Here is a 19,933-nt window from a genome sequence, read left to right on the forward strand (position 1 = left end):
AGTCACTGCACCCAGCCTCTGTCAGTTAATTTGGAAGAGGAATATGAAGCCAGAACCCAGGGAATGAGTAGGAAACATGATAGCCTTCAAAAGGAAAAGTCTTCTCCATAAATATTTATCAGATTGTATTTTCCCTCCCACTTACTGGGAGCTACTATGTTTTTTCCATGCAACTTCAATATATTGGCCTGGAATGCTACTAAGTTCTTTTTCTTTTTCTTTTTTAAAGACAAGGTATCACTCCTGTTCTCCAAGCTGGAGTGCATGGTGCGTTCCTGGCTCACTGCAGCTATGACCTCCCAGGATCAGGTGATTCTCTCACCTGAGCCTCTCCAGTAGTTGGGACTACAAGTGCACATCACCATACCTGGCTAGCTTTTTTGTATTTTTAGTAGAGATGGGGTTTCCTCGTGTTGCCCAGGCTGGTCTCAAACTCCTGGGCTGAAGTAATCAGCCTGCCTCGGCCTCCCAAAGTGCTAGGATTACAGGTGTGAACCACTGCAACCAGATCTAAGTTCTATTTATTGCTGTATTATATTAAGGTCTCCCCTTTTATTTGCCTACATCTGCTTCACCACCACTCCTCCCCAAAAAGCCAAAGTGTGGAATTCATTGAGCCATCAAGATAATTTTTTTTTTTTTTGAGACAGGACCCCGCATTGGAGTACAGTGGCACAATCACTACTCACTTCAGCCGTGACTTCCCAGGCACAGGAGAGCTTCCCACCTCAGCCTCTCAAGTAGCTGGAACCACAGGTGCACACCAGCATGCCTGGCTAATTTTTGTATTTTTAGTACAGGTGAGGTTTCACCGTGTTGCTCAGCCTGGTTTCAAACTCCCGGGTTCAAGCAATCTGCCTGCCTTGGCTTCCTAAAGTGCTTGGGATTACATGCGTGAGCCACCATGCCCGGCAATTAAGATAATTTTAATTTAAATTTAATTTAATGTTTTATTTATTGAGAAAGAGTCTTACTCTGTCACTTAAGCTGGAGTGCAGTGGCATGATCTCAGCTCACTCTGCAACCTGTGCCTCCCGTGTTCAAGCGATAATCATGCCTCAGCCTCCCTAGTAGCTAGAACTACAGACACGCACCACCACGCCTAAGTAATTTTTAGTAGAGATGGGGTTTTGCCATGTTGGTCAGGTCTGAAACTTCTGGTCTCAAGCAATTCACCCATCTGGGCCTCCCAAAGTGCTGAGATTACAGGCATGAGCCACCATACCCAACAAAGATAATTTAAAAATTCACCTATAGAAGCAATCAAAACAAAGCCAGAGCCAATTTCTCAGAATATCTACTAACTCTCTACAGGTCATCAAAAGCCAGGATTCGCCCAGTTAAACTGGTTGTTTGATCATGTGGACATAGTCCATAAGCATCCCTGTTTGTGGTAGTGTACTGTCTTTGACCTTGAATTTTCTGTGTAAGTGTTTGCCGAAAACTTAGAAGTCACCAAGCATAAGTAATGACTACACAAAGCAGAAGATAAACCAGACAGATTTCTCTTTGTTTAATGTTTTTACAAATCTAAAAAGGAATATGACCCTAATCGTTTTAAGAATAAAGACTTTCAGCCGGGCGCGGTGGCTCAAGCCTGTAATCCCAGCACTTTGGGAGGCTGAGGCGGGTGGATCACGAGGTCAAGAGATCGAGACCATCCTAGTCAACATGGTGAAACCCCGTCTCTACTAAAAATACAAAAAAATTAGCTGGGCATGGTAGCGTGTGCCTGTAATCCCAGCTACTCAGGAGGCTGAGGCAGGAGAATTGCCTGAACCCAGGAGGCGGAGGTTGCGGTGAGCCGAGATCGCGCCATTGTACTCCAGCCTGGGTAACAAGAGCGAAACTCCGTCTCAAAAAAAAAAAAAAAAAAAGAATAAAGACTTTCTTGCTTATCCTGGAAGCCAGGAAAGACTTTAGGCAGTCTCCAAAAGAATTGTTCAAGGCTCCAGATTATTTCTGTCTGAGCTAGAGAAGAGAGCCATGTGGCAGATGTATGACTACTTCTGTGTAGTCTTTTAGTACAATCTAATCTCCACAGTCCCTATGGATTATTGTATCTTACTCTTATTGCACAATAGAAATAAGGTCAATGTTCAATGCTAAGACTCAGAATAGGCATCAGAATTTAGCCATCTTGCTAGTTTCCTAACTTCTGACCTTAAATTCATATGTATATTTGTTAAAGATATTAGATTTTACAGATTATGTCTGTGTGGGAGGTGATGGGGCAGATACAGGGAAAACTTTTCATAGTCTCCAGAGGTTGACTCTGAAAGACCCTTGACTAAAAGGAAAGTTTGAAAGCTGTTTGTATAAATATCATACCATATTTATTAAATGGGGGAGACGGGAAAGCAACAGAAGGGCAGAGCTCTTCAATAGTCAATATAGCATGTGCTGTGTCCTATATTTAATGGCATTCAGAGCAATAGAAACAAGTTGGCATGTAGCCAACTTCAGGCACCTAACTGAAGATAAATGTTCCCTAGAAACAATAGTGTATAGCCTTCCTGAGAAAGAAACTCCTTTTCTTATTTTATATAAACTAAATTCCACATAAACTCATACTTAATTTTTTAAAATAGTCAATTCCTAGACCATTTCTCATCTTCCTTAAAGATCCAGAAGTCTACAAAAAATTAGCTGGGCATGGAGGCGTGTGCCTCTAATCCCAGCTACTCAGGAGGCTGAGGCAGGAGAATTGCCTGAACTCAGGAGGTGGAGGTTGCGGTGAGCCGAGATCGCGCCATTGCACTCCAACCTGGGTAACAAGAGCAAAACTCCGTCTCGGGGAAAAAAAAAAAAAAAAAAATCCAGAAGTCTATGTGGGGGCCGGGTACAGTGGCTCATGCCTGTAATCCCAGTACCTTGGGAAAACAAGGCAGGCAGATCACCTGAGGTCAGGAATTCAAGACAAGCCTGGTCAACATGGTGAAACCCTGTCTCTACTAAAAATACAAAAGAATTAGCTGGGTATGATGGCGCACACCTGTAGTCCTGGCTACTTGGCAGGCTGAGGCAGGAGAATCGCTTGAACTGAGGCGGCAGAGGTTGCAGTGAGCCAAGATCGCACCACTGCACTCCAACCTGGGTGACAAAAAGAGACTCTGTCTCAAAACAAAAAAAAAAGAAAAAAAATATCCAAGAAGGTTTCTGTGCTTTTCTGTGCTAGAAGGAAGAGCTCTTATGAACTATTCACATGGGTGTTCATAGCCACTTCAGAAATCAGTACAGGCAGAAAGGGACTTGAGAGTAGTGTTTTCTGTTTTTGTTTTTGTTTTTGTTTTGAGACAGAGTTTCACTCTTGTTGCCCAGGCTGGAGTGCAATGACACAGTCTCTGCTTACTGCAATGTTGGCCTCCCAGGTTCAAGCGATTCTTCTGCCTCAGCCTCCCAAGTAGCTGGGATTACAGGTGCCCACCACCACGCCCGGCTAATTTTTGTATTTTTAATAGAAACAGGGTTTCACCATGTTGGCCAGCCTGGTCTCAAACTCCTGACCCCAAGTGATCCACCCACCCCAGCCTCCCAAAGTGCTGAGATTATAGGTGTGAGCCACCATACCTGGCCTCAGTAATCATAATCTTTCTACCCTAGTTGTAAACTCAGCTTGGTAAATAAAATATTGTAGGTGGATTTTATCATAAATTAAAAGTTAGGAATCCTAAGGGGTTTATCGTTTTTCAGTTCCGTCCCTGAGTTACACATTCAGATTGTTTTCGGTTAGTATTTGTAACAGTGGTAAGAGCTGGTAGGACCTATAGAGAGGCATCTGAATCATGAGGGATCCACCCCCATGAGTAAATTAATGTTCACTCTCAGGAGTGAGTTTTTGTCCTCACATGAATGGATTTGTTCCTGCAAGGCTGGGTCGTTATAAAGTGAGCCCACGTCTCCACATGCCCACTTGCCTTTCTGCTTCTCTGCCAGAAGCCCAGCAGATGCTGGCACCATGCTCTTGGATTCTCCAGTCACCAGAATCATGAGGCAAATAAACCTCTTTTCTTATAAATTACCTAGCCTCAGGTATTCTCTTATAGCCACACAAAACAGACTTAGACAGTATTCTTCTTTACAAATAATTTGTAAATTTGGCCTGGCATGGTGGTTCACACCTGTTATCCCAGAACTTTGGGAGGCCAAGGTGGGTGGATCATTTGAGATCAGGAGTTCAAGAGCAGCCTTGCCAACATGGTGAAATCTCATCTCCACTAAAAACACAAAATTAGCTGGGCATGGTGGCACATGCCTGTAATCCCAGCTAGTAGGGAGGCTGAAGCCAGAGAATCACTTGAACCCAGGAGACAGAGGTTGCAGTGAACTGAGATCATGCCACTGCACTCCAGCATGGGTGACAGTGAGACTCCATCTTAAAAAACAAACAAATAATTTGTAAATTTGATGAAATGACAGAATAAGGATAAGAACAGTGAACAGCAGAAGTTTAAAACAAGAACAGGAGTTTTGGCCTAGAATTAACATGCATGCATATAGATTGTCCTAAAACCAGAAACCCAGTGAATCCATAAATACCACTTTACAAAGATTTTGCTAACTTTCCACCTGTCACTCCTCATTACTCTCTCATCCACAAGTTTCATTAATCGTAATTACTTTACAAATCAAGACTCTTGATTCCATAAAAGTATAGTCCAGCTACATATGAACCTTGAACCAAATTAAAACAAACAGTTCTTAGAGCGGAAGTAGTTAAAGTTAGCTGTGAAGTGTAGAGAAGCTTGAATAAACCAAAGACAAAGCAGTGCAGCTCATAATTACCATGAGGCTAAACTATTCTCATGACAAATAGAGCAAAGGCTGGCACGGTGGTTCATGCCTATAAACCCAGCACTTGGGGAGGCTGAGGTGGATGGATCGCTTGAGCCCAGGGGTTCAAGACCAGCCTGGCCAACATGGTGAAACCTCTCTCCACTAAAAATACAAAAATTAGCTGGACATGGCGGCATGCACCTGTAACCCTAGCTACCCAGGAGGCTGAAGCAGGAGAATGCTTGAACCCAAGAGGTGGAGGTTGCAGTGAGCCAAGATCGCACCATTGCACTCCAGCCTGGGTGACAGAGTGAGACTCCATCTCAAAAAAAAAAAAAAATAGAGCAAAGATTGCTGTGACCCTGGATTTTGACTTATTCTTATATCAGTACCCATTTTTATTTTGGAAGTAGCTGGGCTTGGGTCATCTTAGATTAAAGCTACCAAAGGAAACAGGCTAAAATGAACCAATGCTAGTTTACCTCATGTAAGTTGAATTTCTATTCTAGAGAGAATGGGTTAGGTGTGTTTGATTGCTTTAGAAGATGAGTTATCCAAAATACATATGGCACATCACTGATAAGTGGGAAGAGAAAAAAATATAATCACTGTTATTATGTTTTAATAATTAATTTCTAAGTTTTTCTTTTTTTTGATATCATTTAGGTTTGGCATATTCTTGTGGGATTTTTCCTAGAATAAGGCTTTTAGTGAGCATAAGGACTTACCAGGATTGGTTTGTGTTTGAGCCTACAGAGTGTATGTTTATATATTAATCTCTACCAGCTTTGTACCTTCCTATTCACATACCATTGGGTAAGCCTTGCATAGAATTCTATTACAATACATCCATTGTACACTGACAATGAGAGCAACTAGATTCTGCTCTTGTTCTATCTTGTAGTATATTTGGATGTGAAATATATCCTTTACAGATGATACTTCAAAACAGGTGCATACTTTGAAAGGTTTTCTTGAGATTTGTATATACCGTGTCCTGGATCTGAAGAGATTTGATAATGTGCCATCATTGAGTAGATTTCTCTAATTGATAATGAGGGGCCTGAATAATTAAGAACATGTGGCTCTTCAAAATTAGTTAATGGTAATAATTAATATTATAAAAGTTCATCAAGGAAATCAAGGTTACAACTTTTAGGTAGTTTGTGGTTCTATAGTCTTGCTTTTTTAACAGTCCTTTACATGTTACCTTATGTCCCAAAATGAAAATGATGACTATTCAGTTTCTCTTTCTAGCTTTTTGCCTTAAACCTCCCTGAGGAAAGACTGTGTGGTGCTCATTTCTTTATCTCCTTTGGTCTCTCAGAACAGAAGGCACTCTTGCCTCTCCCTGACCACGATTCGTATGGATAATATGGAATGAAATAATCCTTTATGGTTTTCTTATGCTATAATCAATTTTCAGACTTATTAGAAGAGAACAATATTTGTGTCTTCTGCCTCTGTCTCTTTATGAGGACATGTTAATAGTTTTCCTGGCTAGGGAAAATCTTTTCATTCTTACTGCATTTGTTTGGTTATGATCACTTAGATACCAGTGACTTCTCCATCCTACCATGATTGCCTCTTTATCTGGAAACAGCTGTCCACCTACCATTTGTCTCATCACTGACCCTTTGCACATGGTCTCCATTTGATTGTATATTGTATTTTTTAGTGTTTACTCTAAAAACAATGTAGACAAAGACCCTGTTCTATATCTCTTTATGCCTCTTATCTAATCTCTTTATGGTAATGACATTAATAATACCAGATCGTCAAGCTCTATAATTATAAAATGATGTAGTGTCTGGCATGAAAGTGGATCTCTAATTATGCCTACCTGACGCTTTGCCTTATCCTTCCCTAGGAATAAGAACCTATTTCTTAAGCCATCTGTCATAGAACCGTGGGGTAGGAGTTAACAAGGAAAAAATAGATAAATAGATGGCTCCTTTAATCTATATAAATTTCCTACACACAGTCTTTTTTTTTTTTTTTTTTTTGAGACAGTCTTCCTCTATCACCCAGGCTGGAATGCAGTGGTGCAATCTTGGCTCACTGTAACCTCTGCCTTCCAGGTTCACGTGATTCTCATGACTCAGCCACTCAAGTAACTGGGATTACAGGTGCATACCACCACACCCAGCTAATTTTTTTGTATTTTTTAGTAGAGATGGGGTTTTACCATGTTGGCCAGGCTGGTCTCGAACTCTTGGCCTCAAGTGATTCGCCCACCTCAGCCTCCCAAAGTGCTGGGATTACAGGCATGAGCCACCATGCCTAGCCAATTTCTTCTTTATCACTTAGTAATTATGTCCTATTTCCCAGCTTACTTCCTTCACAGCATGAAATTGTGTTTATTGTTTCTCTCCCTATCCAGAACTTTGTCTTATTCACTGTTGAATTATTGGCACTTAGTTCAGAGTTTGGTGTGTAATAGGAGCTTGATAAATATTTATTTATTGAATAATGAGAAGCATACTTCGTTTCATGAACATGAATACCTTGGAATTTTTAAAAACCACTTTTTCTTCCACAGACTGGAGTTGAGGGACACATAAGAGAATCCACAGGTGGCACAGCACAGGGCCCTGGAGCACTGGGATTTATAGCGTGCCTGCTGGGGAGGTGGCCGTAGTCGAGAAGCCTGTGGGGTTGGGATGTCAGGGCTGCCCACGGACCCAGAGCAGAGCGTGCAGGAGCCATGGTACACTGGCTTTGTCCTGGGGCTGGACGTGGGCAGTTCTGTGATCCGCTGCCACGTCTGTGACCAGGCTGCACGAGTTTGCGGCTCCAGCAAAGGTAGAAAGTCTTTATCCTCAAATTAGCTGTGTAGAAATTGATCCTGATATTCTTTGGATTCAATTTGTTGCCATATTAAAAGAAGCAGTCAAAGCTGCAGGAATACAGATGAATCAGATTGTTGGTCTTGACATTTCAACACAGAGAGCAACTTTTATTATGTGGAACCAGAATATGGGAAATCATTTTCACAACTGTGTAAGTTGGCAAGACTTAAGAGCTGTTGAACTTGTAAAATCTTGGAATAATTCTCTTCTACTGAAACTATTTCACAGTTCTTGCCAAGTGCTTCGCTTTTTCAGAAGTAAATGAGTTTTTGCAGCCAGTTTGTTCACTTTCACAACCCAGCAGACTTCTTTGAGATTGGTCTGCATTTTACAGAACCGGAGCAAAAGGCAGCTGAAGAAGAAAATTGTTGCTTTGAAACTATTGATACTGGCTGTTATACAAGCTCATAAAAGGTTCTGTATATGCCACAGATTTTTCAAATGCTAGTACAACTGGACTTTTTGACCCATATAAGATGTGTTGGAGTGGGATCATTACCTCCTTAATTTCAATACCATTTCTCTTGTACCTCCCGTGAGGTCCCAGATGGACTTTTGCAGCAATATAGTGACATGGTAGTAAAGATACAAGGCTGAATTTGTAGTTGTCTAGACTTAATTTAATATAGAGTATCCAATTTATACCTTGTTTTTCATGCTCTTCACTCTAATGTCCTGGTAGGATTGAAATTGTATCTAAAGTCTGAGCACACTGCTTGCCTAAGGCTACAGTAGACCTTTCTTCAAATTTAAATTAGCTGAAGGCTGGTTGTCCTGTATGTGAAAATGTAATCAAACTATCCTGATTAGGCACAGGGCACAGCAATTAGGTGAATTATCTGAAGTCCTTGTTTTTTATCTGCTGACATTTATGATTAGAAAGCTTTAAAGCAGTTAAATTTCATTAATGGCATCCATTTGTATCTTATTACAGAATGTCTGTTTCCTGCAACCCAAAGAAGCTGCTTTTCTTCTCCGTATCTAATATTTAAGTTTGAACATAGATTAAACATACCTGTTAAAGGAACTATACTGGCTGGGCGCAGTGGCTTACACATGTAATCCCAACACTTTGGGAGGTCAAGGCAAGAGGATTGCTTGAGCTCAGGAGTTTCAGACCTGCCTGGGCAACATAACAAGACCTCATCTGTACAATAAAACAAAAAATTAGCTGAGTGTGGTAGTGGTCCAGGCCTGTGATTCCACGTACTCAGGAGGCCGAGGTTGAGGCTGCAGTGAGTTGCACTCCAGCCTCGGTGACAAAGCAGACCCTGTCTCAAAAAAAAAAAAAGGAACAATCTGCAGAATAAGGGTTAGGCATCTGTAGACCTAGGTGTAAACCCTTTTCCTGCTACGGTCTCCAAAAGTGATCTCTATTAGCACAAGTCCCTTCTCTCTCCATCTGTAGATTATGAAAAAAAAATTCTGAGTAAAGATGCTAGGAGAACATTCATCTGTTAGATGAATTCCATATAGACAAAGTATTTACCAAGAAACAAGCCCACGAGCAGGAGACCACCAGGTTGCTTGGTGAACTGGCTTGGGTCAGAAATGGAGCAGGTCAAAACTCTTATGCTAATCAGGAGTGGGATCATGCCTGTGAATAGCCATTGCATTCCAGCCTGACCAAATAGCAAGATTCCATCTCTAAAAAGATTTTTAAGAAGAAATAAGATTTTTATATCCTTAATTATTATATATAATTATAATTATAATTAAGGATATAATTATATCCTTAATTATATATAATAAGAATCTTGCTGGGCGCGGTGGCTCACGCCTGTAATCCCAGCACTTTGGGAGGCCGAGGCGGGTGGATCACGAGGTCAAGAGATCGAGACCATCCTGGTCAACATGGTGAAACCCCCGTCTCTACTAAAAATACAAAAAATTAGCTGGGCATGGTGGCACGTGCCTGTAATCCCAGCTACTCAGGAGGCTGAGGCAGGAGAATTGCCTGAACCCAGGAGGCAGAGGTTGCGGTGAGCCGAGATCGTGCCATTGCACTCCAGCCTGGGTAACAAGAGTGAAACTCTGTCTCAAAAAAAAAAAAAAAGAGAAAAGAGAAGAAAGAAAAAAAAAAGAATCTTTCTCTTTCTCTTAAAAGAATCTTCTGCTGACTCTCAACTTTTCCCGGAAAAAATGGATCATTCCCACCATATGGAGATGAGCTATACGGACCCCAACAGTACCATGCCACCTTCTCACCATCACCCAACCACTTCAGCCTCACACTCCCATGGTGGAGGAGACAGCAACATGATGATGATGATGGTGAGTGCCATAGGAGGGGCAATGTGGGCCCTTTCCCATCCACTTGGGTAATAGAAATAATGGAATTGTAGTACTGGAAGTGTATTATCTTTAATGGTCAGTTTACCAGTGAGGAAAACTAAAGCAGACCCAAGCAAGTCAACTGATTTGCTCAAGATTATATAGCAAGTTACTTACAGAGTCACACCAGAACCAAGATTTTAGGCTTCTTTCTTCGGTAATCCCTTCTAAAATTGACTATTTTCCGAATTAAGTTCTGGTTCTTACGCTTTGTGTGGAAAAGAGAAAAAGACAAAAGTTGATGGTGGGGGCCTGGGAGAGTACTCATGGTTGGTACCTGTGGTAGTAATGTTCAAGTAATGGCAAAAGCCTCCCACTCACATGAATGTCTCTTCTTATTATCCAGATCGTCTACTTTTCAATCTTCTAAGCTTCTTTGCCCATAATTCTCATTTAGAATTGTCATTCCTCTCTAACTGACTTGTTTTGGTTTTCTGGCAGCCTATGACCTTCTACTTTGGCTTTGAGAATGTGCAGCTACTGTTTTCCGGTTTGGTGATCAATACAGCTGGAGGTAAGTAAGCCATCAGGTACTGTTGGAAGGGGATAGTCACATGAGAGACAGTGACAAATAATTTGGAAGTGCAGTACCTCTTTCTTTCCTGATTACTGAGTCAACATGGTAATGATGCATAACCATCTTGGTTCCTATTTTCCTACCTAGAAGGTAGGAAACACAGTACTTTTTGGTCCTCTGGTAAACCTCCCTTAACTAACATGTATGTTTTGGAGCTTTAAAAAATAATTTAGATACCAGATTGAAGTCATTTGCAATCCATTTTCTTTCATTCTTTTCCAGAGTGTTTATTTATTTTTATTTTTTGAGATGGAGTTTCACTCTTGTCACCCAGGCTGGAGTACAGTGGCAGCAATCTTGGCCCATTGCAATCTCCACCTCCCAGGCTGCAATCTTGGCTCATTGCATTCTGCTGCTTTAGCCTCCCGAGTAGCTGAAATTACAGACACCTTACTACCACGCCCAGCTAATTTTTGTATTTTGTTTGTTTTGAGATGAAGTCTCACTCTTGTCATCCAGGCTGGAGTGCAATGGTGTGATCTCGGCTCACTGCAACCTCTGCCTCCTGGGTTCAATCAATTCTCCTGCCTCAGCCTCCTGAGTAGCTGGGATTACAGGCACCTGCCACCACGCCTGGCTAATTTTTATATTTTTAATAGAGACAAGGTTTCACCGTGTTGGCCAGGCTGGTCTCAAACTTCTGATCTCAGGTGATCTGCCCGCCTCAGCCTCCCAAAGTGCTGGGCTTACAGGCGTGAGCCACCACGCCCAGCCAAATTTTTATTATTTTTCGTAGAGACGGGGTTTCGCCACGTTTGCTAGGCTGGTCTCAAACTCCTGACTTCAAGTGATCCGCCCGCCTCAGCCTCCCAAAGTGCTGGAATTACAGGAAGCCACTGTGCCCAGCCTCAGAGTGTTAACTTATTAGTCCTGAACATAAGACTAAGTCAAGTTCAAACACCACAAAATAAGTTAAAAAACTATTGCTCTAATATAATACTTCTATTTTACGATAAATTAAGTGACACAAAGAGTGAAATGACTTGCCCTCAATCATAGAGTTAATATGTCAGAACTAGGGCAAGGACCCAGACCTTCTAGAGCTGCCTAGACCAGTGTTCTTCTAGTCTACCAAACTATGGCCCACATCCTTCCCAATTCTTGGCATGGCCCTCTTAGTCATGCCTAGTTTGGGAATAGATGATTACCCATCTCTTTGTGTCTACTGTGTTGTGTGGTATACTTTAAATTTAACTTGTGCAAACTCAGTAGTCAGTTGGACTGTCTTAGGTAACAGATGTCTCTTTGGAGCCACAAAATCAATTTGTTTTGGGAAGTGGGAGAGCATTTAGTTCACGTAATGTGTTAAATTAGCAGTTTGAATACATTTATATCATTACCAACTTGTCACAGTGTGACTTAGAATTGAAATCCCTATTCAGGAAATGTAGTCAGTCATTTATGAAACTAAATTGTTTTATTCCCTGTTTCCATATTCTACACTGTGTGTTTCAGTGTAACCTAATTTGATGACATCAAGCAGTCTGACCAAAAGGTTATTATTGTTCTGATTATTTTTCTTATCTTAATCAGAGAGTAAATATGTTCTTGGCAGAGGCAGTGGTTTTCAGTTACACCATCTTAGCTGTTCTCCTAGCTGGGTAAGAGAAGAGGTAATAATATAATGTCTTCAAAAATTGAGAGTAGCATTTTTTCTATGTGTCTTTCTAGTTGGACAGCACATTGGCTAATGATTTTGCACATTTGACAGTACTACCATATTTTCCTTCCATACTTAGAAATGGCTGGAGCCTTTGTGGCAGTGTTTTTGCTAGCAATGTTCTATGAAGGACTCAAGATAGCCCGAGAGAGCCTGCTGCGTAAGTCACAAGTCAGCATTCGCTACAATTCCATGCCTGTCCCAGGACCAAATGGAACCATCCTTATGGAGACACATAAAACTGTTGGGTAAGAACTGAACAGATCCAGATGAAGTCCTAAAGAGCTCGATCAGTTAAGCAACATGGTAACGATGGTTCCTATTTTCTGCCTAGAAAGGAAAGCAGCTGTCTGATCAGCAGCAGCCCTCTTCTTGAGTTAGTAGTTCTGTATGACCTTGATCAAAACTGTCCTTGGAGGTCTGGGTTTGTAGGTCATAAGCAGCCCAAAGGAGGCATGAGAGGAAGTCTTCTGCAAATATGAATGTTTCTTCTGAGTTGTACATATTGGTCACTTTGGAAGAAGGGATGTGAGGAATCCGTATTTTATGATGTTTACCAAAATAATAACAAGTTAAGAAATTCAGGTCAAGATATAAAAGAATGGCAGATGGCAGTTGATTCTGTAAAAAGTTATACCTAGTCAACTCTGTCCTCTTTTTGTTTACAATGTAAGACTGTATTGATTTCTGCATTCTGTCTAAGAAAGTATTTCGATGATTCTTGGTTTTTCCCATAGATTGGCAAATGCTTTTTGAGATTGTTTTAATAAAACGTAAATCTTAAAACCAAATTGGACCTTAAGAAATCCTATAGACTGACATCCTGCTTTCAAGCAAGCAGTGTTTATTCCCATTGTACTGATGAGCTTATTGAGGCCCAGAAGGATTGTGACCTATCTAAAGTGATACAGGGGATGAATAGCCAGGTCTCCTTATCCCTATTTAAGTGATTTCTACTACGCTACCCAACCCTCAATTCTATTTTTTTTTTTTTTTTTCCTAGAGACAAGTTCTCCCTCTATTGCCCAGGCTGAAGTATAGTGCCACGATCTTGGCTCACTGCAACCTCCACCTTCCAGGCTAAAGCATTCCTCCCACCTCAGTCTCCCAAGTAGCTGGAACTACAGGCATGAGCCATCAAGCCCAGCTAATTTTTTAATTTTTTGTAGAGATGGTATTTTGCCATGTTGCCCGGGTTGGTCTAAAACTCCTGAACTCAAGCAATCAGCCCACCTTAGCCTGCCAAAATGCTGAGTTTAAAGGCATTAGCCACCACCCCCAGCTTCTGTTTCCATTTTTGTAGTATATAAACTTTGCAAAGGTGGGAAGCCTAAAAATATTTTTAGGCAGATAAGCCTGAGAGGGTTTATGGCCTCCCTTTCAGGATCTAAGGTGGAGATAAGTCAGGATTTGTCCTTGTTCCTTTCTCCTCCTCCCGAAAAGAGTTCCTCCTGCTGGAGGAACCACAACCATATCTGGCCAATGCTTATAAGCCTGACAGCCCTATGCTGTTTCATTTCCAGGGACCAATCAAAGAACATTCAAGTACCCATGAGTTGCCAGAGTGGCTGTCCAGTTCCAGCTGAGCTCATAGCAAGAACCCTTCCCTCTTTCTCCTGATCTGCAGAACTCCTAGGAGTCCCTGACTGTTGTGTTCCTGTTTACTCTCCAGGCAGCAGATGCTGAGCTTCCCTCACCTCCTGCAAACAGTGCTGCACATCATCCAGGTGGTCATAAGCTACTTCCTCATGCTCATCTTCATGACCTACAACGGGTACCTCTGCATTGCAGTAGCTGCAGGGGCCGGTACAGGATACTTCCTCTTCAGCTGGAAGAAGGCAGTGGTAGTGGACATTACAGAGCATTGCCATTGACGTCAAACTCTATGGCGTGGCCTTATCAATTGCAGTGGGAAGCTGTTCAAGACTTGAAGATGTGATTCCTGCTGCAATCATCCCTTCTTGCTCCTCTTTGTGTGCACACATGTGCACACACAAACACACACACACACAAACACCCCTGCTCAACAGAGGTTTAGTTTACGGTCTCTGAGCTAGTTACTAAAGTAGTAACCTCCCAAATTGTTTTTTCTGATAAGCTGAGATTTCCATTTCTTGTAAGAAGAAGCCACCTATGAGATGTCATTTCCTCCTCTATAATCTTAGAGCCAAATTATATGTTCTTGTCTAGTCCATGTAGCTTTCAGTGACTTGATCATCTGCTTCCTTTTTTAATTTTTAACAGATAGTAAATTTTGTGGTTTTTTCCCCTGGGTCAGTGATGGAAAGGGGTGAACTTCAGCCAGGATTAACTGCAGCTGAGGGAAATTCTTGCCCAACTAAACCCAGAAGTCAAACATAACATTAGAAAATAAGGTCCAGGGCCAGGCGCAGTGGATCATGCCTGTAATCCCAGCACTCTGGGAGGCCGAGGCAGGCTGGATCACCTGAGGACAGGAGTTCAAGACCAGCCTGGTCAACATGATCAAACTCTCTCTACTAAAAATGCAAAATTAGCTGGGCATAGTGGTGGGAGCCTGTAATCCCAGCTACTTGGGAGGCTGAGGCAGGAGAATTGCTTGAACCTGGGAAGTGGAGGTTGCAGTGAGCCGAGATGGCACCATTGTACTCCAATTTAGGCAATAAAAGTAAAACTGCCTCCATCTCAAAAACAAAAAAAAGAAGTCCAGTTTTGGATTCAGTGAGTAGGAAATACACTGTGCCTTTCTCTAGATATGATGCATTACACCAAAATCTTTGTAGTGTGCAGAGGGGTGGTTTGACACTAAATACAGACTGAAAGCTTGCAGAGTGTGTATTCTCGGATGGCTGACTCATCCACTTGCATTCCCACTTAACACTTTGATTAGCATGAACTTGCCAATCAAAAAATGACAATCAATTTGAGAAAACAAATAGATATTTTAAAATAAAACCATTCGCAGTTTGCTTTGACTTGATAACGTTGGTTTTTCCCAGCTGAAGTGAAGCAAAAGAGTTTGAATTATTTTTCCCATTTTTGTTTTCCCATATCTGCCTCTAAAATAGTGATTTTCAAGCTTTAGTGTGCATCAGAATCACCTGTAGGGCTTGTTAAACCACTGGTTGCTGAGCCTCAACCAAAAAACCCCCAAATTGGCGCTTCTGAGTTCTTGCTGATGTTACAGGGGACCACACTTTGAGAATCTCTGTGTTAAGCTAAGGAAAAATTTCCTCGTGGGTTGGGCTGCTTGGTATTGAGCATGGAAATTTGAATTGCTGATTGGTAGATGGTGTGTCTGGACTTAACTCCCATAGTAAATACTGCTGACCAATACGTAATCATTCTTTTTTTCACCTCCACCTGTGTGTATGTGTATCCAAGCACACATGCGTGAAGGACTTTAGCCAAAGTATTCTTACTAGCCTATGTGAGGTCACTAGACCTTATTTTTAAAGGTCTGTGGTTTCTTGGAAGTAGTTTGTTGAGAAAGACCTTTGATCTGCAGTGTAAATCTACCAGTCATGGGCCAAAAGGGCAAAAGCCCAGCTTTGTCTTTGGAAAGACCTGGTTTGCTGATGGTCAGATTTTCCTCAGGCTCCAACAGCTGTGCTCATACCAAGCAGATCCTCATTTTCCATATAACCATGTTTGTTATTCGTGGGGGGTTAATTACAAGTGGCCAGAACCCCCGTTCTCAATGAAGAATCACATTGGATTTTTATTCTGTTCAGTTGTAGTCTACACTGCAGTCTATTATTCCCAGTCCAGACTACCTCTATAAATTGATTTGTCTTGTGCTGGTTGTTAAACCCTGCCCTCCTTGGTGCTAGATCCAGTTGTGCCTCAGGGCAGAGGAAACAAAACAGATACTCTGTTGGCCTGTGTTGTGGTTTTGAAGTTTGTACTTTCTCCATGGGTGCCAGATAAATATTGGAGAGCAAGGAATGTGTACTTGTATGGCTTTGAACCAAGAGAGGGTTATGAGCCTCTGGATTGAGGTTAAAATCCAAGAACCAACATTTAGAGCCTTGTACTTTTCTCTCATTCCATCCCCTTGTAATGATACTTGGCATGAGCAGAGTGAATAACAGGTACTGACAAAGTCCAATACAAAGGTATAATACAGCCTGTTGTCTCAAGCCAAGAAATCATAAAACCATGAGAAATAAATAGGAATCAACAGTAGTGACTCTGGTGCTCGCTAGAAATCTCAGCATGAACTGCTATAGAATACCCTTCCAGCAACAACCTTACCGTAAGGTAAAAGCAAGGCCAGCCAGACACAATGGCTCATGCCTGTCATCCCAACACTGGGAGGCCAAGGTGGGAGGATGGCCCGTGTCCTGAAGTTTGAGACCAGCCTGGGCAACATAGTGAGATCCCATCTCTATAAAAAAAAAAAAAAATTAGCAGGGTGTGGTGGTGCACACCTGTAGTCCTGGCTACTTGGGAGGCTGAGGAGGATTGCTTTAGCCCAGGAGGTTGAAGCTGCAGTGAGCCATGATTACACCACTGCACTCAGCCCAGATGACAAAGCAAGATCCTGTCTCAGCAAAAAAAGAAAATTCAAGGCCAGTTAAGACAAAATACTATGACTTTGAAATTCACAGAAAGAAATAACAGTTTGGATTAGGTCTTTGGGATAATCTGAAAAACCTGAATTTCAGAGATTCTTAGACTAGCTGCCAAAGGATGAAGCTACTGAAGGAAAAACACAAAGCTCAAAGCTTAAATTTCATCTTGAACTCTTGGATTGCGATAATACAATGGTTTCTTTGACTTTTCATTTCTGTATACCTGCATTTGGAATTTAATGCTTCACTTCTTTGTTCATTTTGGATCTAAACTTTTCTCTTCCTCCTTCTCCATTCACATCTATTAGAAGACTGCATCACCATTTCTTTGGCCCCTTACTCTGCTGTCCTTTCCCTTTTCTTTCAGTTTTTAATCTCATTATGTCTTGTGTATTAAATCTCCCTAGCCCTCATGCAGTAAACAATGCTGTGCTGTGGATATAAATACCAACCAGAAATTGGTATTTATAAACCTGTTAGACACTTTAAGTCTGCTTCAAGAGGCAGATGCCCTACTGGAATTTCTATAAGACTGGTACCCTCCCCAGAGTTACAGAATCTTAGGTGCTGTCTCTAGTCTGTGATGGAGGAACACCCAGCATCCCCATTGCTCACATATGGAATCCTCACTGTATCCACCAGATTAGAAATTAAGGTTTCTTCACTACTTCTATGGTAGGGTTGTCTGAAATTCCCTTTCAGGCTGCGGGTACTGGTCTTGAGTTCTAGTTACAAGGGGTTCTTTATAAGGCGCAGGCAGAGGGGAGTACACTTTCATGTCATTTAATTTTAATCCTGCCCTCTCCAGCTGCTTCTTCAGAAGATACATCAAAAGATACAAAGTCTGGGCCGGGTGCAGTAGCTCACACCTGTAATCCCAGCACTTTGGGAGGCTGAGGTGGGCAGATCACCAGAGGTCAGGAGTTCGAGACCAGCCTGGCCAATGCAGTGAAACCCCATCTCTACTAAAAATACAAAAATTGGTTGGGTGTGGTGGTGCGCACCTGTAATCCCAGCTACTCGGGAGGCTGAGGCATGAGAATTGCTTGAACCCGGGTGGCGGAGGTTGCAGTGAGCCGAGATTGCACCATTGCACTCCAGCCTGGGCGACAAGAGCAAAACTGTCTAAAAAAAAAAAAAAAATACAAAGTCTGCATTTGATATAATGCCTTAATTACTGGGTCTACAATTAATATTGACTGTTTTAGATTGTAAGCTCCTGGAGAGCAGTATTGCTGTAGTAGGAATGTTTTAACAGTGTCATATGCAAAAGAACAAAATAAATATTTTGATTTTGTGATTCTATGCAAGTCTTTCTACCCAGAGTGATAACACAATAAGCTAGTCTCTTCATTGTCTGCATAAAGTCTGGCCATTACCATCAGTTTTTAAAGTGTCAGTATTTTAGGTGGTATTATCCTTTTAGATTTTCATCTCACTCTCCTGCTACTTTACTTAAAATGACATGCTTAGTACATGCCAGAAGATTGACATGACCTTCTGCACAGGAGACAGGATCTTCACAAAGCCACAAGTATTTCAGTATATTGAGGATTCCTCAATTTAAAAGCCAACTTTTGTCACATCATAATCCATTCCCTGTTTTTGCTGTCAGGCAAGAGGTTCTGAGATGGGCCTGTAGGAAGTTCACTGCCATAGCTTGAGATGTACAGTGACCCTGCTAGTCCCTTTGGTAATGCCAAAATGCTGACATTACTTGCTCTTCCCACTGACCCCCAGTGAGCCTCTTGCCATCAGCACCATTCTAGTGCCTTCCTTAGTGTAATATGATGAGCATGGACTTTGGAGTCAATGGATTTGGATCCTGGCTCCACCGCTTACTAGCAGTATGACCTTAGGAAGTTAGTCTAACAATTCCTAAACCTTAGTTTTCTCATTTATTTATTTAGAGGTGGAGTCTCGCTCCATCACCCAGACTGGAGTGCAATCTCGGCTCACTACAACCTTCACCTCCCAGGTTCAACTGATTCTCTTGCCTCAGTCTCCCAAGTAGCTGAGACTACAGGCACACACCATCGTGCCTGGCTAATTTTTCTATTGTTAGTAGAGATGCAGTTTTTGCCACGTTGGCCAGGCTGGTCTTGAACTCCTGAGCTAAGTGATCCACCTGCCTTGGCCTCTCAGAGTGCTGGGATTACAAGCATGAGCCACTGTGCCCAGCTTTAACACCTATTTGAATTAGGCACCCAGCATAAAATAGGCATTGAAGCCTTAGTACCTTAGTAAGTATATTTTTTTATTATCTACAATTGTTGTTACTCCAGCTTTCAGGAGAATGAAAAATACACTCTTCTTGATAAGGTTACAATTTTTCTTTTTTAATTTTGTAAAGCCAAGGTCTCCCTATGTTGCCCAGGCTGGTCTCTAACTCCTAAATTCAAGCAATACTGCCTCAGCCTCCCGAAGTGCTGGGATTACAAGCATGAGCCACCACACCTGGCCCTCTCCCATTCATATTACTCAGATTTAAACTACCCCAAAAAGGCTAAAGTCCCACTAAGAGTCTCTGTAGAACTGATGATTTAACAGGCTCTTACTATCACAGCTGGTGATTCCATGTTGAATTAGTGAAAACAGGCCAGGCACAGTAATCCCAGCAATTTGGAAGGACTGCTTGATGCCAGGAGCTCAAGCCCAGCTTGGGCAACATAGATCCTTGTCTCCGCATAAAACAATAAAAGCTATTTAAAAATTTTTTTTAACTTCAAAACAATAGAGCATGATTCAAAATTATCCTCTGAGCTGCCTCTCAGATTGGTTCTTTCTGGAAAAAATTCTTAGGCAAGTTGAGAAAGGAAGGAAAGTTGGAATAATGTTAAACTGTTAGGAGCATCCCTCATATTCCCTCCATTGCCTGTCCTCCCAGTGTTGTACCCAAACTAGTTACGAAGCCATTCTGTAAAGAGATCTGGTACCTAGGATTACTTCAGATTTACACAATATCACTAGAATTTAATTTCTACAAGGGCAGAGACCTTTGAGTAGCACATAGTAGGAACTCAATAAATACGTGCTGAACAGATGAGTTAAATGCAAGTGTCAGGGATCAACTAGTGTCCTGTGCTTAGGGTCTTTTAATAAAGATGGAAAGAATGATGTTACATCTTATAGCAATTACCTTTTAAAATCTGGAGGTTAACAGCACTGTTATACTTCA

The 19,933-nt window shown here is 41.7% G+C and overlaps 1 protein-coding gene and 1 pseudogene across 3 annotated transcripts in view; both read left to right on the forward strand.

The window, feature by feature from the left end:
• Positions 1-18,060, forward strand: part of SLC31A1 (solute carrier family 31 member 1) — a 41,605-nt gene extending 23,545 nt beyond the window's left edge. For 2 of the 3 annotated variants that reach the window (XM_003925217.3, XM_074395192.1), the window contains exons 2-5: positions 9,736-9,902; positions 10,404-10,476; positions 12,279-12,447; positions 13,872-18,060. In XM_003925217.3, the coding sequence (XP_003925266.1) occupies positions 9,771-9,902; positions 10,404-10,476; positions 12,279-12,447; positions 13,872-14,073 (576 nt within the window). In that variant the 5' untranslated portion in view covers positions 9,736-9,770 and the 3' untranslated portion in view covers positions 14,074-18,060. Of the gene's footprint in view, positions 1-9,735; positions 9,903-10,403; positions 10,477-12,278; positions 12,448-13,722 lie in introns of all 3 variants that reach the window. The other variant, XM_074395193.1, reaches the window with a different exon arrangement.
• LOC141583774 (glycerol kinase 5 pseudogene) lies at positions 8-9,728 on the forward strand (annotated as a pseudogene).
• Positions 18,061-19,933: the final 1,873 nt, after the last annotated feature.

Source organism: Saimiri boliviensis, chromosome 2 (assembly GCF_048565385.1).
Source record: "Saimiri boliviensis isolate mSaiBol1 chromosome 2, mSaiBol1.pri, whole genome shotgun sequence".
NCBI classification, from domain to species: domain Eukaryota; kingdom Metazoa; phylum Chordata; class Mammalia; order Primates; family Cebidae; genus Saimiri; species Saimiri boliviensis.